This window comes from Hipposideros armiger, unplaced genomic scaffold (genome assembly GCF_001890085.2).
Source record: "Hipposideros armiger isolate ML-2016 unplaced genomic scaffold, ASM189008v1 scaffold_226, whole genome shotgun sequence".
NCBI classification, from domain to species: domain Eukaryota; kingdom Metazoa; phylum Chordata; class Mammalia; order Chiroptera; family Hipposideridae; genus Hipposideros; species Hipposideros armiger.
The window spans coordinates 2,260,279-2,282,340 of NW_017731576.1; the positions used below are offsets into that span (position 1 = coordinate 2,260,279).

General features: G+C 34.7%; 1 protein-coding gene across 1 annotated transcript in view; it reads right to left on the minus strand.

Moving 5' to 3' along the window:
• The window catches only part of STAG1 (STAG1 cohesin complex component), a 392,478-nt gene that overhangs the window by 35,288 nt on the left and 335,128 nt on the right, over positions 1–22,062 (minus strand). The window contains exons 22-24 of the mRNA XM_019654594.1: positions 19,403–19,483; positions 3,867–3,959; positions 1,589–1,763 (exon numbers count right to left, since the gene is read on the minus strand). Coding sequence (XP_019510139.1) covers positions 1,589–1,763; positions 3,867–3,959; positions 19,403–19,483 — 349 coding nt within the window. The remainder of the gene's footprint in view (positions 1–1,588; positions 1,764–3,866; positions 3,960–19,402; positions 19,484–22,062) is intronic.

The following is a 22,062-nucleotide window of genomic DNA, read 5'->3' on the forward strand; positions in this document are numbered from 1 at the left end:
TGGTTATGAACTTTGGCCCCTTAAACAAGGTAAAACAATGTAGAGAATCTGTATAATCAAAACCCAGCTTATAACTACAAAAACATAAAATTCAGTTTTAGATGGGATAAAAAATGTTGTTATATTGAATATTTTAGGGTGCTATATTTAGTTACATATTTATTAAATATTTGGTAGGCACTAAGGTTCCTATCTTCTAGGAGACTATCATAGCAAAGATTGAGTAATATAAGCAAACCATACATAAAAATATTTTTTTTCTGATATTTTCATCATAATACTGTTGTCTGTTTACCTTAAAAATGCTGTCTTTTCTTATTTCAATATTCCTTATCTGCTAATATATTTCCACAGAGAAGAAATTTCTGGAAACTTTTAAGACACAGGGAAAAAGTTTTCTTTTAGAAAAATATATCGGGAGTAATGGAACTATATGGGGGAGTTAGTTTTTAATGCTTGTCCTAAACATGGTTATAGTATCATCTGAGAAACAAAATATTTTTTGCAAACCATGTTATATACATATAAATTAAAAAAAAATCACCCTATCAAATACTTTCAAAACAAGCAGTGTTTCTTCCTCATTTTTTAATTTTTTTATTTTCAGGCCCCACTACCTTTTCTATTTCTAATCCTAGGAAAACTTTCTCCACAAGGCTCCAGATGATGAAAGTTACCACATTTGTTTCAGGCTCTCTATCGACCCTCTTATTTCTTGGCCTGCCCTTATTTGGGCACAGTGTTCTTTCTTCCCTTCTTCATGTGCATATGTTCATTAAAAAAAAAAAAATTATCCTCAATTTCTCTCTTTCTCTTTCTACTAATTTGTAGATCTATCTACACTGACGCTGCTGTGAAGCGTCAATGCTTTGAAAAGTTGGAAATCTTTTTGCTTAAGACAAGCAGCAAGTTAATTTTATCTTTTGAAATTAATATGGACTAAATAAAGATACTTTGTTTCATAGTCCAGTATTTTCTAAAATGTTAAGAACATTCTAATAGCACCAAGTAGATCTGTGGAACAGATATATCACAGATACTATTTTAGAGCTTAAATCATCTATTTTACAAATAACCTCTTTTATGTATCACTTATTTACAATTATTTATCTTCAGCCTAACTTTGTTGTTATCATTTTGCAAGCTCAGCACAATATTGATTGGTGGGGTTTGATAACAGTCTGTCAGCATGTAATATCTTCCAGGTATATTTTAATTTCAATAATATATGATAATCACTCAGGAACAGAAAGGAATTCAGACGCTTTCCTCCAGCAAAACTGAACCTAGATGCATCTCAATTAGAAACAATATCTATGCATCTCAGTTAGAAACAATATCTATCCCACATATCCATTTTCCCCATGTATGAAACGACAAATGCATACAATTATTCATTATAGCAAAGGAGGGAGAATTTACTGTGTAGATTTTTATTCTTTTTGGTTTCTGAACCACACAAATGTATTATTATTAATTTTTTTAAGAGAGAAATTCTACTAATTTTTAGGAATTTGAATTTTTTTCTCATATCTTCTGGAGCTGGTAAACAAGATCAATATTGACAACATGATATAGCTACAAATACCCATGCTCTGGTTCTCTTCATCTTGGTCAATGAAAACATGATCCATCACAAAACTGAGGAGTTCAGACTGGAGTCCAGTATCTGGATTAAACACCAAAGGCTGAAGGCCCTCCCTGCCACCTGTCATTAATTGGTGGCTAAAAATCATCAAAAGATCACAGAGTAACATGAAAGCCTGGAATACAAAGGGAATTCATCAGTAAAATATTGTACAAATATAGCTACAACTAAAAATTAATGTTAATGAAAATATACTAAATTATAGTTCAATAATGGTACCATAATAGAAATTTTGAGTAATCAAATTCCAACTTCTTAGTTTTAAATATTCAAACTTAATAAAATTAAACACTAGCCACATTTAAGATTTCCGCCTCTCTCCCAAATATAATCTATTTCTTTTATTTGGCAATATTAACTCAAAACAGCTGATTAAGAGATTTTTGACTTGAATTGAAAAAAAAAATGAGCTAAACTGAACTCTGGAATATATGAAACTGATACAATAAAGTATGACAGAGTTAATCATATACTGCTTAATCAAATAATAAGCATAAATCTTAAGACAAACTATAATTCAATAAATTACAATGCAGTACTGTAAACCTGTAAGCTACTATTTTGGGCTCTGCTTTTAAAAATTTAATGTAAAAAAAGTATCTAATAGTTGGTTTAAAATTGAATTTAAGACCATTCACTTAAAAACCAGTATCTAAAAGCTTCCCAACAAATTTAATAACTTAAGGAAACTTGCCATGCATTTCTCAAAAGAGAAAGTATTATAGTTATGTTGCCAAATTTGCCCTATTTAATAATTAGATATGAAATAAACCTGTCATCAGTTTGTAATTGATTTTGTTGTTGGATAACTGAGGGCTCTGATATTTCAAAACAATCCACTCACCCCCCTCCAAAAATTGATTTCTATGGGAAAACACAACTTTGGCATGTATTTGGAGATTGCTGTATACTTTGCTGTCCACCTCCAGTAAGAATCATGGCAATTCATGCTCTGACTACACAACCATGAAGTACATTAAGGTATTTAGAAAGAGCCACTTGAAAAGGGGAAAAAGAATCCAGGGGAATTTTATTTTATTTTTTTGCTTGAGGCCATAGTTTTAGATAGATATCACCAAATAGTAATGAAGCAGAAACACTGACTTTGTGGTTAAAATGTCCAGAGCTAGATAAATATAGACAGCACGGGTGGGGGTGCAGAAGATTTAGAGAATAAGGTTTAGGGAAGACCATCTATACTCCCATTTTAAGTTAGCTGCTGCTAACTCAATAAAGAGACTTGTGATACTCAATTTGTAAGAGACAACAAAGGATAAGTGCTACTGTACACTTTAATTAGACCAGGGGTCGGCAAACTGTGGTCGCGAGCCACATGCCGCTCTTTGGGTACGTACATGTGGCTCTGAAGTAAAATTGAAAATGAAAATAAAACTATCATAGTTTCCCTTATAAAATTTTTAAAGGATATTATTCACATAATGGTGATTTCATTTGTTTTATGGCTCTCGAATAATTTGTAAATAGTAGTGAGGGACAGGATTGGCTCTTCCATCTCAAAAGTTTGCTGACCCCTGAACTAGACTACTTAGGCTCTTTTTCTAGCTCAACTTCATAATAAAAAAATGGTATAGAAAAGGTACAATGTCTCATATAAAAGTGCTTTATAACTTAAATATTCAGACATCTATATTCTTGTCCCAGGTCTCATAGGGATGGACCTGTATGCTAGGAACTGCAATTAAAAAATTACACCTTCTTGGGCCAGCCGAGTGGCGTGTTATTTAGGAGTTGGCTTGGGACACCAGCTCTGAGCAGCAGGGCCCTGGTTCGGATACCACATGAGGGCCAGTGACGCTGCGCCCTCTACAGCTAAGATGGTGAACAACAGCTCGACCTGGAGCTGGACTGCTGTGAGTCGCCAGCGATGGCATAGGCTGCAGTGGGGCTGGCCAGCAGCCGGTGAGAGTTGCCGTGAGCCACCGTGGGCAGCCGTCCAATGGCTGGAGAGTGACTACCTCACCCAGGAAGAGCTCAATGATAATACCAATATGGGCCAGTGAAGTGACATCCTCCACAACTAGACTGAAGAACAAAAGGATAGCAATTTGTCTGTTCCCCTTCCCCGACGCTGTTCCCCTCCACCAATTCCCCACAATCTTAAAAAAAAAAAAAGTTGTATTAAAAAAAATTACACCTTCTTACACGTTCTTCAATGCATTTGAATTATTTTTATTGAGAGCTCTTAATAATTTCTTACCTGCTCCTTCACTGGAGTATTAACATTAGATAGGCACTGTTGGCAAACAGCCAAAAATGATTTCACTGTTTTCCTCAATACCAACAAATCCTCCTGTAAGACACATTCAAATTTGCAAGCATGAATTACAGTATCCTAGAAAACTGATCCAGAAGCAATAATAAATGGGAAATAGCCAAACTGGTGTGTTGTCAAGGAAATTCATCAAATCAACCTTGTTGGGAAACACATCAGAGTTATTCTTTTTTTTTTCTTCCAGCATTACAATATGAGTTTATTAAGGGAACTTACATATAAGGCTTGTCTTGGGCAGTAGCAAGAAGACATGGATATCCTCAGTCCATATCATAATTATTCTAATGGAAGGGGTAACAAAGCTGATAATCCCACACAGCTAGATAGATATGGAGTGCTCAGTATGATTTTCTCCAACATATTTTCCTTTATAAAAATGGTTTACTTATCCTGATATTAAAATTGTTAGTCATTCCTATAACACATACTAGCTGGTAGGCTGTAAGGTGAGGGAGCACAGCAGCACACTGAAAAATTAAGCAACAAACATGCACCGAGTTTCTCCTATATTCTCTAAATGTTAAAGGGAGACAGATAACTTTAAGACAGTGCCCATGCCCTCAAAAAATCCTAGCAGGAAGTTAGACCAATTAGAGAGTAACTGTTCAATTTTTTTTTTTTTTGTATTAACTCTACGGAGAGAGATGAGTTGGAGGGATCTTCATGGGAAGATGGGCTTTAATCTAAGATTGGATAAGTGAATAGGATTTAATTAGTATTTGATATCAAACATTTGAAAAGTATAAAAGAAAATTTAAATTTATCAAGTACCTATAATGTGTCAGGCACTGGTTTGAGGGCTTATTGTTATATAATTTAATATTTATATCGATTGGTACTAGTAGTGGTTATTAGCAAGAATTTGAAACCAGGACTATCTCGTATCAAAGCTTATATTCTTCTCACTGATTAATGAGTAATGCTTGCAGACAATGCAATATTATAATGATATTTAAAATAGTAGTGAAAAGTAATTAAGTGAGCAAAGCAGATATACAAATTACTTTTAAAAAGTACTCTATCAAACCAACATTTTTAAAGCTAGTCTTTTGTACAGATGAGAGTACTTATTCCTCTTTTGGATCTTTACATCCTAAATAACGATACTTTAAAAATTACACATTTCCTTTTGTTAACGTGAATGCAGTGTTTGGAAGATGGAATAAATTAATTCTATGCAGTGTAGTAAAAAGGACACTGCCTTGAAAAGCTTTAATGTTGCTGTAGATAAACATCCAATAACCAAGCTAAACATTCCTTGGCCTTCTTTAATTTCAAAGATTCACAATATATTAGGGGAAATTTGCAATGCAGAAGAGAACAGGCAACTGAATTAGAATATAAGGAGTGCTATGTTGGAAACCCAGTCAAAAGTAGTCACACAAAGGTTCCCAAAGAAGATAACATGAAAGCTGAATTTTGAACAACTACTAAAAATTATTAGCTGTAGGAAAAGGTGTATCAGAGGGCACACAATGCTCAAAAGCTTGGAGGTGCTTTTGAGAGACTGTTAATTTATTGTAGCTGGAGCATAAATAGGGAAGAAAGTGGCAAGAAAGGAAGCTGAAGAGGAAAACAGGATCTATTTCCATTTAAATGAAAGATCATTTAAAATACCATGTTAAATCATTTGGATTCTTAGTCTGAATGGGAATGAAGAACTACTGAAGAAGGATTTTTATCATGAATGCTAAAATTTTGTACAAAAGAATCATATTCTAAGCAAAACAGGAAGATGATGTGGAATATGAAGGCTAGTTAATATTACATACAATCTTCTGTTGAAGGCTTATTGTGTACTAAATATACTGGGTTCTAAGGGCCATAAATTTAAACCACACAATCACCCTATGAATAAAGTGGTAATATTCCTATTTTACAGGTGAGGAAACTGAAGTTCAGAATACCCATACATTCTTAGTGCTACAGAATCATTATTCTGTATTTCCTTACATATTAACAAAGGCCATAGGAATAATCAAAATAAGGATCTGGAAATAAAATGCTGGCAGTAAAGATGTAAATAGTGTGGACGAAAAAAGGGGTTCTATGGACAGTGCCCTCACAGGGTGATTGAATCATAAATTCCTAACTGGGCAGGTGATGGTGGGCAGTCACATCCCAAGCATAAAACTTCTCTAGTGAAAGGTTTTAAGCAAGCCCTGTTTAATGTTCTTGTCCATCTAGGTTAACACGCCTTTGAAATAAATACCAAAAGTAATACCCCTCAAGATGTAACCACCCTCAAGAGAGCACATAATCTTAACTATCCTGTAATCCAATCCTAGCCTTGCTTTCTTCCACCTTTATGTAATTTTTCTTAGGTTCCCTCCTCAATTTCAAGTGCATAAAAGAAACTACGAAACTGTTATACTTTGAAGCATTTGAGATCTTGCTTCCCAGTAACTGTTGTCAGTTTTGGCTCAAATAAACTCTTATAAAATTTCTATACAGGGCCGGCGGAGTGGCTCAGTTGGTTAAGAGCGCAAGCTCTGAGCAACAGGGTCACCGGTTCGATTTCCACATGGGCCAGTGAGCTGCGCCATAGCTGAGCTGCCGCTGAGCTACCAACAGGTGGCAGGATGGCTCAGCTAGTGAGAGCACGTGCTCCTAACAACAAGGTGACTCCTGCATGGGATGGTAGGCTACACCCACCTGCAACTAAGATTGAACACAGCACCTTGAGCTGAGTGGCTACAAGCTGCTGACAGGCGGACGATGGCAACTGGACTTGGAGCTGAGCTAGCTGTGCCCTCCACAACTAAGATTCAAGGCTGTTCCCCTTCCCCAATAAAATCTTTAAAAACCAAAAACCAAAAACTCAGCATGCTTGGTTAAAAAAAATTTTTTTCAGCCAGTGAGGTGATATCCTCCCACAACTAGACTGAAGAACAAAAGGACAGCAACTTGTCTGTTCCCTTCCCCAATTCTCCAACACTGTTCCCCTCCCCTAATTCCCCAATAAAATCTTAAATATATATATATATATAAATAGATAGATAGATAGATAGATATCTATATCTATATCTATATCTATATCTACAGGTTTGGATGTTTCTTACATGAACAATATATTAAACTTTGTTTTTCTGCTAATCTGTCTCATGTCAATTTGATTAGACCAGCCAGAAGAACCTTGAAGGGTAGAGGATTATTTTTCTTCCCTGACACTACTAACTAGATATGTGGCCTTAGAGAAATTATATCTCAGAATTACAGATTTTTTAAATCTATAAATCACACGGTTGAACTATGTATTCTCTGAGGTTCTATGGCATTCTGTGATTCTGCTGAATTAACTCCTAGGCACTCAATTCAGAACAGATAAGTGCTAACTGGTAAACCTCCTAGTATTCATTCAAAGGACAAATGTTCACTGTTCCATTAGTAGTACCTAGAATAGTGCTTGGCACATGACAGGTGTTTAATAAATATTTACTATATGAAATGCAAATATACAGATAATACCACAATCCTAGGGACAAATGTGTAATGTCTTCATTTTATCAGACAATTAATAGAGCTTATAAAGTGATTATAGAAAGTATTAATGCTCCTTTATTCCCTTAAATTTCTTGGTTAGTGTACAAAGAAGCAGTCCAGGGAATCAGCTATCTTTGGTCAACACCAAATGCAGAAGATTTCGTTAAAGGTCAATCATAAAGCAAATATGTCTTATGTAAAATGCTAAAGTAACAGTTGTATTTTAGAAATGATGAATTTTAAAGATAATTACTTGCCAATTCATCTGAAGAGTTGTAAATTTAACATCACAACTAAGTAAGCAGTCTATTGATGACTAATCAGTAGTAGTATTTTAAGAAGAAACTTTAGATAGGAAGCAACCAAGGAAACAAGCTAGAGGCCTTCTTTAGCAGTAAAGTTTGGCCTAGATTTAGATGTAACCTAAATACTATTTGAGTGATCAAGAAAGGTAATTAAATTGCAGTAAGTTGGAGTTTCTGGATGAAAAAAGGGCTATGTAACAAATCTGATCTAAAGTAACCACACAGGGTGATCATAAATTCCTAACTGGGCAGGTCATGGCTGGTATAAAAAGGTTTACCTTTGCCTTAAGCAAGCTCTGTCCATTGTTCTTATGCATCTAGGAACACCTTTGAAATGCCAGGGTAATCCTTTTTTTCAGACCCCTGAAGTGTGACCTTACTTAAGGAAACACATAATCTTGTCAACTATCCTGTAATCCAATCATAGAGATTTCTTTGCCTTGCTTTACCCCACCTTCATGTAATCTTCGTTAAGTTTCCCCCTTAATTCCAAATGTATAAAAAGAACAGCAAAGCTGTCATTTAGGAGTATTTAAAATTTTGCTTCCTGGCACATCATCAGTTTGGCTCAAAATAAACTCTTATAAAAATTCTCCACAGGTTTGGATGCTCTTACACAGACAATTCCACTGAGAGAAATACAAATACCAACATGGGCACAGATACTGTATATTTAACAGAGTTATCTAATCTCATAGAGTAAATCCCTTTGAACAGATGAAAACAGAATTTAGGTTCCTGTGGATTTCAGAACATGCTTTCATTCATCCATGATTTTTTACTTCATTTTGTTGGCATCTTATTACATTTCATTTGATTTAAATAGTTGGAACTATGAGTCCCAAAACTGTGATACTGATCAAGTAAAGGCAGGCATCTGTTACAGGGACATGCGTAATAAATAGCTTTAGAAATTTTTACGATGTTAAATTGAATTTTTAAAAGAGGTTTTGGGTTTGCCACTTTAAAACTCTAGTATTAAGATAGATTTCATAGAGTGGGCTTTATTCTTAATGCCCCTTGAAAAGTAACAATAGATGATATTGAAAAGGGAAAAGAAAAATATGAAATGATTCTGAATAGGGCAAATAATAAGAGATTAGTCCAAACAGCAAAAATTAGCACATTTACTTTGAACTCCTTTAAAATATAAATCCTTGACTGTTTTCAAATTTGAGAAAACTTGTTACATTCCATATATTCTGGAATGGAATACTTTCTTCTCCTGCTATATAATAGCTGTCAGTCATTATGAAAAAACTTAAGTATGCTTAATTTACATGGAATAAATAGGAGTATTTTATATGCAGTATTTCATTTTTTCTGGGCTAGAATTCAATAATAATAAAGTTAACACTTACTGGTACTTACTATGTACCAGGCACTAATCCAGCGGTTCTCAACCTTCCTAATGCCGCGACCCCTTAATACAGTTCCTCATGTTGTGGTGACCCCCAACCATAAAATTATTTTCGTTGCTACTCTATAACTGTAATTTTGCTACTGTTATGAATCATAATGTAAATATCTTTTTGTTTTCCGATGGTCTTAGGTGACCCCTGTGAAAGGGTCGTTCGACCCCCAAAGGGGTTGTGACCCACAGGTTGAGAACCGCTGCACTAATCTAAGTTTTTCACATATTAACTAATACAACTATGATGAGTACTGATATTATTACCATTTCCATTTTACATATGAAGAAACAGGCACTGACATGTTAAATGTAGGCCCAAAGACATACAGCTAGTAAGTGAAGGAGTGAATTAACCAAAACAGTTTGCCTCCAGAGTCTGAGCTCTTAACCATTTTGCTAAAAAGCCTCTTTATATAATATGAGAAAATTAATATGTTGAAGAAACAGGCAGCATTATGGAGGTAAGAAATTTCAAACTCCAATTATTCAAATGTATTTATATATAAACAAAAAAGCTAGTCAACCCAATAGATGTTGAAAAAGAACAAGGACAAGGTATGCTGATTATCCGGACTGCAATTTTAAGAAAACTAGAATGTTTATAAAGTACCTCTACCACTTTGAACACAGTAACATTTTACTTATATCCCCTTTCTATACAGCATACCTAAATTGTAGGGGTGACAACTGAAGACAAAGAGTGAATAGAGGAGTGATCTAATCCTCTCTCTTAGTCCATATAAGCTATATATGAACTAAGTACATGGGCTTCCTTTCAAATGCTTTTTCCTAAATGAAATCAATACATATTTTTTATTTTCAGAAAGTAGCTTAGCATCAAACATACTTTTTCCTAAACAAGCTATAAAAAAGAATACAAATGAATCAGGTGATAACATTAGATTGAGATTTAAATTATGAGATCTTAACTATATTTTTTTTGTATCTACTTTGCAAGTTGATTCCCTAGCCTGGCTAAAGTTGTTTTGTTTGTTTGTTTGTTTGTTTTTGCTTCTTGGTACAGTTAGTGAAATCAAGAACCAACAATGAGAAGACTGAAACCTAATATGCCTAAATGTGAAAGGGCTAAAAAAGTTTCAGTTTATCAGTGATCTATTGACAAAGATAAATCTCTTTCAAGGAATTTAGATGATGTTTTCAAAATACACCCTGGTCAACAAAATGTCAGCAATGAAGAACCATAAATAAGGCTGGCACAATTAAGATGGTGAACTTATCATGTAAGCCAGCTATGTTAGAAAAAAGCTTACCTTAATATCATGGGGAGAAAAACCGATATTAAGTGTAGACTGCCTCTTAAAGGCCAACTATTCCAATGATTATAGTAGTAGTCAGTGAGGAAAAACAAGAGAGTTTAATTCTTATGCACAGAAATATGTATAGATTTTAAATGGGTGATTCCTCTTCATTTTGATCACAACTTATGTGTCTAGAGGAAGACCAAATTTAGCTGTCTTTTTATCCACAGCTATGAAATATCATTAAGATAATCCTAGCCAGAAACTGAAGCCATGGAAAAATTCATAAATACATTAAACTTGTTCAACAAATATACATTTTTAGAATAGACAGGAATAAAACAGAATAAAGTAGTAAAATAAAGGCCTAAATCAGGTCAAAGATCTCAGAATATAAAAGTAAAGTCTGTTAAGAATTTGTTGATCAATATTCATGACAAAAAGGGGCACAAAACCAAACTAGTTAACCCAGAATAAGCATATAGGGTTACTGACCAAGTATGGTAAACAAGACAAAGGGGTTACCTTACTAGGCCAGGGATTGGCAAACTTTTTGTGTAAAGGGTCAGACAATAAATATTTTAGGCTTTGTGGGTCTTATAGTCTCTATCCCAATTACTGAACTCTGCCACTGTATCATGAAAGCAGCCCTAAATAGTTAAGTATATAAAGGAATAAGCACGGCTATGTTCCATTAAAACTTACTTTACAGAAAGTCAGAACAGATTTGGCCCTTAGTCTGTCCAGTCTACTAGGCTATAAAGTTCTTTGGAGGTATAAACTGTTGTAGATGAAAAAGGGGCCACATCACATACTAAACCTGACAAGCTCAGGGGAGGCCTGCATGATGGGTCCTACAAACTCAAGAGACCGAAAGTAACCACATAGTATGGTCTGAACATAAAAATTGCTAACTTTTGAAAGTAGGTCGTGGTGGGTAGTCACATCCTAGGCCTATAGCCTTGACAAAGGTCAAGCCTGTCTATTGTCTTTTGCACCTAACATACCTTTGAAATGTCAGAGTAATCTTTTCCAGACCCCTTAAGGTACAAAAGCCTGGCATCAGAGCAAGAGACCACAGAACCCCTCATTGTTAACTTGTTCCCGAATACCATCTCTATGTGCTGTAAATGTTGATTATTAACTATCCTGAACCCACTAATGTAAAAGAAGTATGTGTTTCTCTATTTTGCCTTTTATCCAATCCCAGAGATTTCCCCGCTTTGCTTTCTCCTGCCCCCTTAATCTACCACCAATGGATTTCATGTAACCCTTTGTATGTCTCCTCCTTTTATTCTGAAGTATACAATAAGTGGCAAAACTGCCCTTCTCAGGATTATTTTCTCAATCCACTGAGATTTTGTTTTTTGGCAGTTGTCAGTTTGGCTCAAATAAACTCATAAAAATTCTCTACAGGTATAGATGTTTCTTACATTGGCACTGTGTTATGTTTATCTGTACTTAGCACAGTTACTAACACATAACAAGGCTCACTCTTTAAATTATTTTTCAGCTCAGTTAAGTCACTATCCACATTAAATATGATAAAAACAGATGGAACTAAATTCATTCATTTGGGACATACCAGTGAGCAAGAGAGAAAAAGCTTTTCCATTATGGTGGACTAAATCCTATGTAATACTTCTGAAATTGCTTTCTTGTATGAGTAACTGCTACTAGCTTCTCTTTTGGGGGTCAGGGAGAGAATGTGCTACTTTTGTAAATACACAATAAAATAACTATTGAATATTTAAACCCCAAATGTAATACCTAGTTTCAGTGTTGTTGCTGTTCTTGGCTATTTGAATCTCCACCTGCTGACTCCTGCCATTGCCTCAAAGGCTAATCCACTCACTTATGATTCAGGAACCCTTAAGCTGCCTACTGTAGTTCCAAAACATCTTCTGATTTCCTTTAGTATACAAAGATGAAGAAAAATAGAGGAGTCAGAGGAACAGGGGAGAAGTAGTGACTGTTAGGACCAAAGTGAGAGACGTGAATTCCCAAATTATTTCAACATACACATGGAGGACAAAAATCTACCATGCTGTATTCCAAATTTACGCTAGTTCTTGAGCATGTTTACATACTCATATAGCCTTAGGTAATATAGTTCATTTAGTATAAATTCTTGGTTTTGGTCCAGAAGATTAAACTAGGTCTGTGATTTAATGCCATCCAAAAAAGTTAATGTTCACTGAAACACTTCTTTCAATGTAATCTTCTGAAGAACCCTATCTAGCAGTGAATATCACACATTAGAAAACTGAAATGCAAAGGTAAAGAAATGGAGCCCAAATGTGAGCTTGGACTTAACTCTAAAGATGATGCTCCAACACAAAAAATGCTGAAAATATACACTATTTATAAACTGGGATAGATAGATAGATAGATAGATAGATAGATAGATAGATAGATATAGATATATATGATCAGTAACAAGAAGTAATTTAACAAATACCTAGTAATCATAGAATGGCCACTAGAAAAAAATTTTAAAATAAAAAACCTACTTAGGAAGGAAAATTCATTACTATATCACTCACAGGATATTAAGTAGGATAAGACAACTATTTCCTTTCTACTCAAATAAGTGGACCGACAGGAAAGTAAACTTCTTTTCTCATTAAATCTTGGAGAAGAAAATCTCCAATCTCAGTACAGGAAAGCGGGAAGTATTATGTTTGTTTAAATATTCTTAATGTTGCTTTAGGCCTCTGATAAACTCAGTTAGAACACACTTTTTACTTTATAATAATTGTTATTTAGATCTTCTTCGTCTTGGCTCATTACTTAGATCATGAGGTATTAAATATCTTAATGAATTTGAGTATTAATAAATAAGGTGCTTTAAAGACCACTCTCCCTGTGTAAGTAAAAACAGCATCCAACTGGACAGGCTAGTGAAACTGAGGCAGCCTTATGATGTCCTTCAAGGGGTATGAGGGTATTCCCTATCAGAAAGCAAGCTCTAAAACTGGAGGCCTAGGAATAGGATTACAAACACAGCATGGCATTCTTAATGCCATGTTGGAATCATGACTTGTAAGTTCTTTTCTGAGTTGAACATATTACTTCTAGCTTCCAGAGATTTTCAGAATGTTAAGAGTTGGATAAAATTTTGCAGAAGTTCAGAATTGGTATAAACTGCCATCTACTTCTGTATTCCAGATTTTTTTTTTTTTAAAGAACATTCTTAGAGCTGAAAAAGAAAAGGATGTAAGACAAGACTTGGATCTTTCTCCCCTAACTTCCCTAGACCAGCCAATCAGGCAGCTGAGATACAACATAATATTAACAGGAATGTAACTATCAGAGAACAACTCTGAAGTCATGAAACAATCAAAAGAAAGGCTTAAAACTAACTAGACAGTTACTGGCGATAGAATGTTCAAAAAATAAAAGGGGGGAAGATTCTAGAAGAAGAGACTGAAGTAAAATGGTTACATACTACGAAAAATTTGTTCCTAGAGGAATAGCTATTATTTCCTACTCTTGGTCCCATTCTCTTCCTGCCTGAAAGCAGTTAACTCTACAGGTGTAGAGGAGGTACTTGTATTTGATATTATGGAAATTTGGGGCAAGGATCTGAGTGAGCTATCATTCTTATTCACTGCTATTCTAAAGGACTGGGAAGGGAAAAGGAAAGGAAGAAGTATAAAAAACAGACTATTTTTTTTATGAATCTATTTCTAGTACCTTTCTAGGAATGTATATTTATATGAAGAACAGCAAGGTTAAACACATCTCCTCATGAGTCTGGCCACCTTCACCCTAACAGCTCCCTTCCCCCGTCTGTTTGCAGATAAACAAGTTGGAATTTGCAGAGGAGACCCTTTAGTTAACAGGGTAGTGGAACAAATTTTGCAGCTAAACATCTCAATATTAATTTGACTTGTAGCTACCTGAGGGATGTTGACTTTAAAGGATTAGGAAGAGGGCCAGGGTCTAGAAGCCATGGATGTTTGCCCCAGGCCCTTCATACTATTGTCTAGAATAGGAACATGCAGTAAGGCAGAGAGAGCACTGCAAACTTAAGACTACGGAGAGTAGAACAGCTCATCTCAGGAGAAAAAAAAAAACACATTGAAGATAAATTCTAGATCCCCAGGCCAAAAAAGGCAATGGGGCATTATTTTAGCCCTAACTCTTATTTACTTAGCTCTTTACATGTCTTTGTATATGTCCAAAAAGAGCTGAAGGAAGAAGAATGTTTTCTGCTACAAAGAAGAGAAACTGAAGGCTCCTTCTACAGGACCAGCACTAGGGGGCACTGGAACAAAGTATACTGAGCATGACCTGTGAGACTGCCAAAGAGCTTCAACTCTGAAAATTAGGGGAACAGAGGAAATACCCACTGGTGAAACCCAGTGCACTACCATTTCAAAGAGAGATCTAACCCTGTTCTTGATACAGTCTTTTCATATACTTCATATTATAAAAGTGTTCACTGTTGAGTTAAATTATAACTTGAATTTGAAATTACTATATAATTACCATTCATAATCTCCTGAATGACAGTGTTCATGAAAATAGAGAAGAAAAATAAATTTTAGAAAGTTCTAAAAAGCAATTTGACAACAGGCATCAAGGTATAAAAGTATGTATAAACTCTGACACAGAGATTGGAATTGCTATTCCATTTCTAACACTGTAAGATGAAACATTGTAAAACACAGAACAAGCTTTTGCACCAGAATGCCCATCATGGCATTAATTTTATTAGGAAAAATCTTTACAACCTAAACATCCAAGACACAGATTAGTAAAGTAAATTACAGTATAGCTACATGATGGACTATATTCATGCATCAAAAAATATCTATAAACATTTCTTTTAATAACTGAAGAAAATCTCATTAACTGAAGAGGAGACATAAAACTATAAGTACATTATGATCTCAATAAGATAAAAAAATAGGTAAGAAAAAGTACTAAAACAAAATATACTAAAATATTAACAGTGGTTATCTACAGGTGGCAAAATTCAAAAGTTTCATTTTATTTTTACAATTAACATGTATGTACTCAAGTGAGAGAGCCCAAATTTAATAAAACCACTCTACCTTATATTTTACACCCCAAACGAATAAGCATAATTTATGAATTAAAAATGTAAGTGATTAATTCAGAGATTGAAATGAGTTTCTCTAAATGTAATAATCATTAGAGAAAAACATAGTGGTCAACTAGCTAGCTCTCTCACTAGCTAAATGGCTCATTCCATATGATTAATGTAATAATTATTAGAGCATTTATATTAAAGTGGTTTACAAAATGTAAAATAAAACATCAACGGTAATAATAACAATGTCCCCTTCTAGGCCTTACCTAAAAAGAACAGATTCCACCAAATCATTTCCAAATTCCCTATGAGAGTTCTAATATTACATTTATAAAAACAGAATAATGCTACTATAGCAAATAAGATACAGAACACACTAAGCATTTTTCTAGTATTCATTCAAGCTCAACAACTCTGTGGGTTATATGCGATAAACCAAAAACTAAGATTAGGATGAAAAATCAAGATGTGGGCCGGCCGAATGGCGCGTTGGTTAAGAACTGGCTTGGGATGCCAGAGGGCCCCGGTTCGGATCCCACATGAGGGCCAGTGACACTGCCCTTTACAACTAAGATGCTGAACAACAGCTCGACCTGGAGCTGGGCTGCCATGGGTCGCCGACGGTGGCATAGGCTGCAATCCCCTGCTGCAAGTGGGCTGCCATAAGCTACCATGTGTAGCTGGCAGCCAGCGTGAGCGGCCAGCAGCCACCGTGAGCGGCTGTCCAGAGGCCAATGACTGATCTGCCTCACCCGGAAAGAGCGCAATGATGGTGCCAGCTTGGGCCAGTGAAGCAACATCCTCCACAACTAGACTGAAGAACAATCCAACAGCAACTTGTCTGTTCCCCTTCCCCTGATTCCCCAGTGCTGTTCCCCTCCCCCAATTCCCCAATAAAATCTTTAAAAAAAAAAAAATCAAGATGTTTTTTGTGCTGGTAGTTTTCAAAAATTAATTTTTGTGAAAAATTATTATCAATGTTAAATATCATCAACAAAACAACCCCTCAAACAGTACCAAAAGGTATAAAGTGAAAAGTAAATTTTTTATGCCTACCCCCAAAAGAATTTCTATTTCTTAGAGATAAGCACTGTTAAGATTCTTTTATATCTATCCAGACATCTTTAGTATAATATTTATTAATCATAACATAGATCGCAGAATTTTAGAGCTAGAAAAAGTTGGCTCAATACAACTTTCAATTTTATAAACAAGTAGCCTAAAACACAGATAAGTGATTTTGTAGTTGTTATTAGTATCTGGAACACACTTTATGTCAAAATGCTTTGACATAAATTATCTGCTTTAAAATTATTTAAATGACTTGCCTCAAGGTTATTTACACAGCAAGTTAATGATGTGGCAGGAACTATAGTTAGGAAGTTGATATCAAGTAGGATATTAATAATATAGATTATATGTATACAAAACTTATGTACATGGCTCTTAAATTTTCAAAGATAGTCTACATCAAATAAGGGATTAGAAAGTTTGGCAATTCGTAATCTAATAATTATTATATACTAAGAGTCATTAAAATAGTTATTTTAAAAGGAGGAATCTTAGCAATGAGAAATTAATTTTTAACGTTTGCATGTATTTTGAAGATTTATGCTAAGATCATAATTACAGAACTGCTTTAAAACTAGACAACTGAACACAATGATTACTAAATATATTTTTAATAAAAAATTACCAACAACTTTAAAGAGAGAAGAAATAATTTGAGAGGATAAGGAGAATTTCAAATATGATACAAATGCACAAAAAACTAGAAACAGAAGTCAACTGAATAATAAAGCACCTAAAAGATGCTGCAGCATTTTTTCTGGCATAAAGAAAATTAGTGCTGGCAACAAAATCTACATTGCCACTGTGGCAATGAAAATCGCATAATCTGTATGATTAATGACAACAACAAAGCTATCTTTTATTAGAAGAATGTGCCAATCCAAAATTAAACACAAAGACAAGGAATCTCAAAATAATTATCTTATAACAGGGTTAAAAATATAGAAAATATTCGAAGACATGGGTTCACTAATAGAGATTCTCACTCTGATTATGAAATGCAGGTGTATGTAAAAGAACAGAATTAAATTTAATTTACTTTAATGGAGGAATTAATCATTAATTATGTTAAATTTTTTGGCAAGTATATTACCAAATTTTCTATTGGGTCATCTATGTTTTTCAATGCAAAAATGTGTCATGACTTTCCCGATGACCCAATAAAATACTATTATCAACATTCACCAAATAACAAGTAACTCAGAAAAGCAAAATGATCTCAGTGGGAAAGAAAAAAAAAATTAATACAAAAGTCAACCAGATGAAATAATTGGATAAATTAATTGTGTAACATGTAATAAAAGTTAATTGTGTAACAAAAGTTAATTGTGTAACAAGTAATAAACTTGTTATTAAATTTTAACTTATACATATATTCAGTCTCCTTCAATTTTACCATATTAAAGAATATTTCAAAAAACATGAAAATGTAATGCAGTTTTAAAGTGGCTGTTGTTAACTAAGAAAAAGTTAACCTCAAGTTTTGCTTTTTAAGACTGAAATTGTCAATAAAATTAAAACAAACAAGAGGCTAAATAATATATCACCATCCTTTTAATTAAAAAGAAATAAAAATTCCAACTACTTTTCAAAGGCAGAGAAATCTTCAAATTATTAATCAGAAAGGATAAAAAGAAAAAATTCTTTCTTTGAGAAAAGAATGCTCCACATCAAATTATTGGTCCTGTATGGAAATATATTATTAACCTTCATTACCAGAACAGGTTCTAAGATGGGAATATGTAACCATCGTAACATTTTTATTTGGTTCTTTATCAAGTATTCTTTACTCATATATTCAAGCCTCAAATACTTCGTGAAACATTTATTTTATATTTGTATCAGGTAATTTCAATATACAAATAATTTTTTGGGTCCAATTCTCTTCATGGCTGTTTTCTTTTTGAGTCATTTTTTTTTTATTATGAGTTCTTTTTTCTTAAAATTTTATTTGTGGAAAATTCTTTGAAGCAAGTTTCTTCAGAAAAGATTTATATTTGATTCTGTTAGGTGCTTAGGGATACAGAACATTTTAAATCAAAATCTCATTTTTAATTTTTTAATGGACCATTGAAGTAGTATGAATTTAGAATAGAGATCTACATGAAAGCCAACTCATAGTTATAAACTTTTGTGGGAGACCTGTTTTCTCCCCTTTAATCAATGACAAACTTTAAGACACGCTGTTTTCCTTATATTTCTCCATGAATGGAGCTGGTGTGGGTTTATTTCTAATTTACCCTTGTGCTGGGAGTAGCTCTTTAGGATCCCAAATTTATCAGGGAGATGTGCTACTTATTAGACATTCCACCTTGGAAGGGCCTTAGGATTTGTCTAGATTAGAAAAGGTTAAGTAGGCTTCAGTGCTCTGCTGACTCTCTGGGATCCTAGTTTTACTTAATTTCTGGTTTGTATTTTCCTTTTTGTTTTGCATGGTCATGCACAGACTAAAATTTTGTAAAAAATTTATCCACCAATTTAAGTTGTTTTTAACAAAAGTGTTGTTTAGTTTGGGCCCCAAGATGCGGATGCCAGAACTGAAAGCTACATATTATCATCTTTCAATATTATTCATTTCTCATAGCATGTCACCTATAAGAGCTCTTGTGGTTTTCTACTATAGTTATTTATTATTAAGATTTCAACTGTGTTATACACAACTATATATCTATTGCTTGAAGTCTAATTATCTTTCAAAGCGGTAAAATATACTTACTCATAGGATAAAGCAAGAATTGATACCAATAATTATATATTTTATTTAAAATAATTTATTGTAACTGATAATAAATTATAAAATATAAATTAAGCAAGGTTATTTTATATTATTAATAACACTTCTGTCTACAGAAACTCTTACTTACTTTGGAAGGAGAACCATCAGTAATTTTCACCAACTGCCAAAGAATCGAGTAATGGGAACACTGCAGTGCCTGTACGACTATCTGTATCAAATAAAAAATTTCAAACAAATGAGACATAATTTACATTTGCACAGTATTAACAGAACAATATTTATTATACTTTTTTTTTATCTTACAATAAGGTTTGGAGTTCAAATTTTTGTAGAAGTAAGGAGAACACATAAAATAATATTTGGTCAAAAAAAAGACAAATCAACATATCATACTAGAGAATAAAGATAAAACATATCCTGATAAATATGGACCCAAATAACGCTATGCTTTAAACAAAAATGTGCTGTCATGAATACTTTGCTTAATTAGATTTTTAAAAGGAGATATATCTGAAACTACAAAATTCATTCAAACTTTTAACTGAATAATTATTTTGTTTTATAGCATTTAAGTGTGAAATAACAGAAAAATATATAAAACTTATATACGAGGTGTGATCAAATACTACGGTGAATGTTTAAATAAAAAGATATTATGGAAGACACATTGCCATTAATCCCCCTTAAAATACTACCCCTCACTTTGAACACACTTATCCCATCATTCTTGCCACTTTCTGAAGCAGTTCTAGAAGTCCTCTTTCATGAGTGTCTTTAGTTGTGCTGTAATGGATGTCTCAATATCCTGAATCATTTCGATACTGAGGAAAAGCCAGAAGTCACACAGTTCCAGATTCAGTGAATAAGGTGGATGAGGACACACCATAACGTTTTTATGTGACAGAAATTGCCATATACTAGAAGCAATGTGTGACACGGAGCACTGTCATGATAGAGGATGATTTACGGCACACTTTAAAACACACCTATCAACCGTAGCTTACACCCGACTGCACCGAACAAGTTAAATGAAATTTGTCACACACTGTTGCTAAGATTCTTGCTAAGATTCAACGTGTGGCTTCCAATATTGAAGATCCCTGCCTTTCTGTTGGAGGGCACTCTGCAGCAGCATTCACCGTGTTTATGATCACAATGGAAAGGCTCTGTGACACACATGGCTTCTGGTATGGAAAATTTTTTGTGTTAAAGATTTTATTCGGGTATTGGGGGAGGGAAACAGACAAGTTGCTGTCCTTTTGTTCTTCAGTCTAGTTGTGGAGGACGTCGCTTCACTGGCCCATGTTGGTATTATCATTGCGCTCTTCCCGGCTGAGGCAGTTGCTCCCCAGCCATTGGACAGCCGCTCACGCTGGCTGCCAAGCCAACTCTTAACCAAGGAGCCACTCAGCCGGCCCTGGTATGGCAATTTCTGTCAAATAAAAGTATTACGGTGTGTCCTCATCCACCTTATTCACCGGATTCTGCCACCATGCAACTTCTGGCTCTTCCCAAAGTCAAAATGACCATGAACGGTAATAATTTTGAATCAATTCAGGACAACGAGGCAGCCATGACAGCGCAACTAAAGACACTCAGGAAAGAACGTCCAGAATTGCTTCAAAAAGTGGCAAGAACAATGGGATAAGTGAGGGGGAGAATTTTGAGGGGAATTAATAATAATGTGTCTTTTAATGTAATAGTTTTTTTTTTTTTTAAGATTTTTTATTGGGGAATTGGGGCAAGGGGAACAGACAAGTTGCTGTCCTTTTATTCTTCAGTATAGTTGTGGAGGACGTTGCTTCACTGGCCCAAGTTGGCACCATCATTGCGCTCTTCCCAGGCGAGGCAGATCAGTTGCCGGCTTCGGGATGGCCACTCACTGCGGCTGCTGGCCGTTCATGCTGGCTGCTGGCTACACACAGTAGCCGATGGCAACCCACTGTAGCAGGGGTTGTAGCCTACGCTGTTGCTGGCGACTCATGGCAGCCCATCTCCAAGTTGAGCTGTTGTTCAGCATCTTAGCTGTAGAGGGCAGTGTCACTGGCCCTCATACGTGGGATCCGAACCGGGACCCTCTGGTGTCCCAAGCCAGCTCTTAACCAATGCGCCACTCAGCCAGCCCATGTAACAAATTTTTTTAAACAGTCACCCAATTTTTTGTTCACACCTCATGAAAATTAATACGAAGAAAAATACCTATGTAATCACCACCTAGGTCAAGAAATGGAACATTGCCAGCACCTTCTCCCAATATACAGTTGACTGACCCTGGAAGAACACAGGCTTGATCTGCATGGGTCCATTTACATGTAAATTTTTTCCAATAAATACAGCTGACCCACCTTATCCCTGGGTTTCGCATCTAGGGGTTCAACCAACGATGGATGGAAAACAGTAATTTTTTTTAACTAAAAAAAATAATTTCAATTACAGGTGACATAAAATATTGTATTAATTAAAGGTGTACAACATAGTGATTAGACATTTATATAACTTATAAAGTGATTACCTTGATAAGTAGCATGCATCTGACACCAGTTATTACATTATTGTAATATTACAATATTATCACTATATTCCTTATGCTGTACTTTAGATCCCTGTGACTGTTTTTATATAAACTGCCAATTTGTACTTCTTAATCCCTTCATCTTTTTCACCCATTTCCCTCAACCCCTTCCCATCTGGCGACCATCCATCTGGTCTCTGTTACTGATGAGTTTGGGAAAACAGTATTTTCCATCTGTGGTAGAGAATTTGAAGAAAGGCCAACTAAGTCATATT